This window comes from Gavialis gangeticus, unplaced genomic scaffold (assembly GCF_001723915.1).
Source record: "Gavialis gangeticus isolate Ggan-Ray unplaced genomic scaffold, GavGan_comp1, whole genome shotgun sequence".
Classification (NCBI taxonomy): Eukaryota; Metazoa; Chordata; order Crocodylia; family Gavialidae; genus Gavialis; species Gavialis gangeticus.
Window position 1 is genome coordinate 14,789,842 of NW_017729019.1, and position 5,048 is coordinate 14,794,889.

Here is a 5,048-nt window from a genome sequence, read left to right on the forward strand (position 1 = left end):
GGATTTGCGGTTACTCTTTTTTTTTTTTTAACCAAAAAGTTTCGGTTTTGTTTTTAAATTGGAGAAAACCAGGATCCCTGGGAATCAGTGCCAAGCTGTATGTTTACTAAAGCCTAGGGCAGTTGGCTGATGTTGTTTGCTCCTGTCTGACCCTGTCCTTTCAGCTCTCAAGAGTTTTAACTTGCTCAACAAATTCACACTGTAATGAGGTTTGCTATTACAGTGGTTCCTGGATTCCTTTTCAGAAGCAAAAGTAGAATTATGCATAGGAATGTTTTCACAGAAATGTTTTTCAAGCAAACTGGAACTAGCAGCGTGTACAAAGAAGGTACTTTGCAGAGGTCATCCATAAATGTAAAATGTGTTTTGGTACCCACAAACCCCTAAAATATTGTAGTGCACATGCTTCAAGTACTGGCCTTTGTTCTAATATGATCCAGTTTTGAAGTGTAATTAGTGCCCACTCCTTCCCTTTCTTTTGCACTTGTTTTCATTGGAGGTCTAAGAATAAACTTCTGGATCACTTTGGTATCTTTTGCATGACATACTGTGCAAAGGTAAATTATAAATTCGTCATAGATGGGATCAAGCAGCACTTTACAGTAGCCCTCAGCTTCTTTGCACCGTTGTGCACAAGGTTAAAGGAACCCCTCTTTTTTATGCTGTTGTATAAATTGTGTGTAAGTGAATAACAGTATGTAATAAGTAAAAAATCTTGCATTATATAACACTAGAACAGTTATTAAAACCAAAAACGGGTACTTTACTTGCTTGCTTTATGTGACTGAAAGTACTTGGTTCATCTTGTTCGCTCTGTTTTCCCTATGATACATGATTAACAAGGGGAGAGCTCTTCTCCCTCCTTAAATTTGTAAATCTCAAGTTGTCCAGAGGGAGTTGAGGCAGGTGTAGCTGTTTGAAATGCCTTTTAAGCTGACTAGATTTCAAGCTGATGTCTCCTGACTCACTTTACTCTTGTAAGCGAATTCCTTCAGGGGCCTTCAGCACAACTTCAAGATTATGCAAAATCTTCAAGTCACTTAATAGGCATTTTTAGGCTTACATGTCATAAAGCTGCTGCTTTTTTCCACAGGAAAAGTGTTGTGACCCTGATGTTCCAGAAAATGTACTAGAGGCAAAGATTATTTTTTTTTGGTCTTATTAGACCAGCTGTATAGTTGGGAGAGTTATTGGACAACCTGGGGAAGGACATTTACCCAAATACTTGTGTAGTAACTCGCCAAGTATACAGTTGTTCCAGTTAAAGACATCACAAAAAATCCTTGCCTTTTACAGGAAGAGGAGTGTGCACCAGTGTGGGACAGCTGGAACTTCTGTCTGTCAGTTGCAGTTTGTTCAGTTCTCTGTTCTGTCATTGTTTGAGTGTGTTTTATTGTTGGGTCGGTCTGTCTTCCAGGTCTTTTGGCTTCTCAGGTGCTGTGACTCAAGTTGAGTGCATATGTGCAGTACATTTCTAGTAAAATTTGCTTAAGCTTCCTCTAGGGAGCAGATGGCTAGTGCCTTTCATTACAGCCACGACATGTAAAATACAGAGTTCTTAAGTACATTGTCCAACACTTTTCTGTCATGGTTTCTTGCGCAGGGCATCAGGTACTTTAGATGTGTTACTTTTGATCTAGATGGTTTTTTTAGATTTCTAGATTATTTGCAGCATTTGTAAATGTACATACAATTGGGAAGTTAGCTTTGCAGGCCAGGGCTTGAATGAAGTCATCCCTAGCTAAGAGTCAGTGTCATAGTGCTCATGATGTTCCATTATAATGTGTCTTCCCAATCGTAGTTTGATCTTCTCAGAGGAGGAAGATGCAGCATAGATCAGTTTTGTAGGGTGCTGCCTTGATCTTATCCATAGGGATGAAACTCCTGTTAAATGGTTAGTATAGTCTGTCTACCCATAAATATTAGCTTTTTCCATGAAATCTTCCAGAGAGGAGTGATCTATTCAGAAGAGCAGACCAAGGCAGGAAGCTCTGCGTCTTGTATTGTGCTTGAAACTGCCAGTTTATGGTAAACTGTTCAACCACTAGCCCTTCTTCCTGACTTTACTGGTGGAGTGGTAGCACTGGGGTCAGGACCCATGGGAGACATTTATCTTTGTGCAGCTTGTGTGATAGTGTTTCTACCAAAGCTTAAGAGGCTGGTATTTTCACAGCTCTACTTTTTCTTCCCTGAAAATATCCTCTAATTTAGCTTAATTGTTCTTTATGTTCGCTAACTCCCTTTAGGAGGGGGGCCACAAAGTTAAGTTATTTTATGTTGCCTGTCCAGAACCATGTGTTTGGAGCTGTGGAGAGTCTGAAGCTTTGGCTTAATTGTGGGCTTGTCAGGATGATAAATACCTGTAACTGGGTGAGGTGTTCTTTGGATCACAGTTGCCAACATCAATCCTTGTTTGGAACAAGTGTAACAGTTGCCCTGGTGACCTGCACAATGTAGCTGAAATCAGTAGTTTAAATCCAGCATTTTCCTCCCAGGTTTTATACTTGAGCTCTTCTTGCATTGGACTAAACCTTTGGTAAACTGATAGTTGCATCTGAATCCTATACTTGCAGAAGGCTTATATTACATCAGGTGTCCTTTTTTGGTTTAGACTTAAATTGTTCTCATGCTAGTGTGTTTTAACAGACCAGCTAGTGTAGCCCTGATGTAGAAGTGTATTTGCCTACCATCTTTAGACAGAGAAGGTGCGAGCATAATTCAGTGTACGTAGGATTTGTTGGATTAACAGTACCATTCTGACTTGCAGGTGTGGAGGGTGAGCGTCCTGCTCGTCTTACTCGGGGAGAAGCTGACAGAGATACCTACAGACGCAGTGCTGCTCCACGTAAGTATTCATTGTGTTGGGGTCTGAGTGAGTTAGGCTGAGCTTGTCATGAGTACAGATGCTTTCTGTTCAGTTTTAGTTTCTTTTATGAGGGAGGGGAACGGGGCTTGAATAATTTGACACAAAACACCCTATTCTTGGTGGTGATGGAGCTTTGAAAGCTCAGCTTGCCTGGTGGAGTTGGGTTGCCTAGTTAGCAGATTGCCTACTGCTGTAATTGATGTAATGCTTCCTATAACTGTAAGTTACAGACAGATACCTGATGCTGTAAAGGGTACCAGCATGGGGTTGGGACATTTGATACTACTAAAGAGAGAACTTCCCAATGACTTTGGCATCATAGTTCAGGGAGTGGATCCTCTGCTTTTGTAGTGGGATTGGACGCTCTCCTTTTTTCTTCTCTTCAGTTGGTTCTGACAAAAAGGCTGAGGCTGGTGCTGGAGCAGCGACCGAATTTCAGTTTGTAAGTATTGACATCTTGAAATGTTTCCTAAGCTAGGGCTTGAGGGAAAGCTTACAGCAGGGCTCCATCTGGAGGAGATGGCATCCTGAGGGCTACTGCCTGATGTCTGTCACACCACTTATTAAACTGCTGGTATATTTTCTGCTGCAATAATACAGGATGCTTCCTGTGTCTGCTGCTAGTTGATCCCCTGTTAGGCCAGCCAGTAGTACTGTTGTCAGATTTCTGTATGCTGCCTTTGTCCAGGCTACTGCCTGGATAGGAGACCTTCAGGGAACATCCGGGTCCTGTACAGAATGATGCTGATTGGTCAGTCAGTACAAAGTATGGAGCCCCAGCATAATTCTTTTAGAGAAGAGTTAAAAATGAAGCCACGATTCCATGGGATTTAATCTTCCCGTTGCATCCTTAGAAAATCAGGAGTGTCAACCTCAGTGCCCTGACTGCATTACACAGGCTTAAAGCTTGATGCTTGTGAAGCACTTGGATCTCCTGGTGAAAATTGCTGTTTTGCACTTGTTTGTGGCAGTCTTGCATATGACTTCCAAGCTAACTCTAGAAAGAGTTGGGTTTAAGATTGAGTCTGTCATTCTCTGCGTTAGCAGGCCTTGGACACAACAGGAGTTGTACTTTGACAAATGGTAGTTAGCTTCATAAAGGGGTTACTGGCTAATTTAATCTCCTGAAGGCAGACAAGACTAATGTTGTTCCCTTATGACTTACATAGCCCAAAGATGGGGGAAGTGTGGTGGGGAAAAGCAATGCATTTGCAGTGTGCTCTGCATCTGGGTTGCCATCACACTTGCTATTTGGGTTTCTGATGACTAGACTTCTAATACTGTCTCTTTCTTTTGCAGAGAGGTGGATTTGGTCGTGGACGTGGTCAGCCTCCTCAGTAGAACTCTTTGGCCGTGTTTTTTTGTGTATAATAAAATAGCTGAAAAAAATCTCACCCTCCTTGCATCCTTGTATCATTTAAAAATATGGAAATTAATGTCCTAGTAACAGCAGTAACTTGGACCACTAAAGCTGAGGTTGCAGATTTAACTGATTTTAAAAAACAGATAATGGAGGGTAGACTTGGTCACAGGAAATATGTATTTAGCTTCCCAGCATTGCTGGGATAGATTATGATGGCTGCTGTGGGTTTTGGCTGGGGTGATTGAGAAGATTCTTCTTGGAGAACAGTAGGAGGTGTTTGGTTTCATGGAAGTTTGGAACTGCCTCCTGTCTCCTAGGTTTCCACTAAGAGGATGCCTTTTGAGTACCTGCTCAAAGGGGGATCCCTTTCGAATGTGAAGTGGAGGTCTGGCTGTATCTCCAGAATTTTGGCTTGCATTGTGCAATATTGTGATTTGTGAAGCAGCTGGAATACACAGAGCATGTCTTGTGAAACCACTGTAACTTCATCTAAAAGGTTAGAGGACCCAACTGTTACTGTCTGTTGATAGGGTGTGCTTGTTTGGCTTGGCTTGCCATACTTCCAAAAGAATCTCTCAGTGCAATAAAACGTGAAATACTGCATTTTTGGATTTGCTCCTTCAAATAGAAATTGTACAGTTGACACATTCTTCACTAGTTCAGTTCCTAATGTGAGTCCCCACTTGCAGTAGAGCAGGGGGTCACTACCTTGGATTTCTTGATGCTGCTTAGAAAAAACAGGAGAGATCAAGTTCTCCTAGGTTTTTGTGCCAGATGCAAATAGGCAGGCAGGCACCCATTTCATCAAGGTCATTTGAC

General features: G+C 41.9%; 1 protein-coding gene across 1 annotated transcript in view; it reads left to right on the forward strand.

The window, feature by feature from the left end:
- RPS10 (ribosomal protein S10) overlaps positions 1 to 4,260 on the forward strand; it is a 7,322-nt gene extending 3,062 nt beyond the window's left edge. Inside the window, exons 3-5 of the mRNA XM_019514173.1 lie at positions 2,768 to 2,845; positions 3,253 to 3,308; positions 4,166 to 4,260. Of these exons, the coding sequence (XP_019369718.1) occupies positions 2,768 to 2,845; positions 3,253 to 3,308; positions 4,166 to 4,207 (176 nt within the window). The 3' untranslated portion in view covers positions 4,208 to 4,260. The remainder of the gene's footprint in view (positions 1 to 2,767; positions 2,846 to 3,252; positions 3,309 to 4,165) is intronic.
- The last annotated feature ends 788 nt before the right edge of the window (positions 4,261 to 5,048 follow it).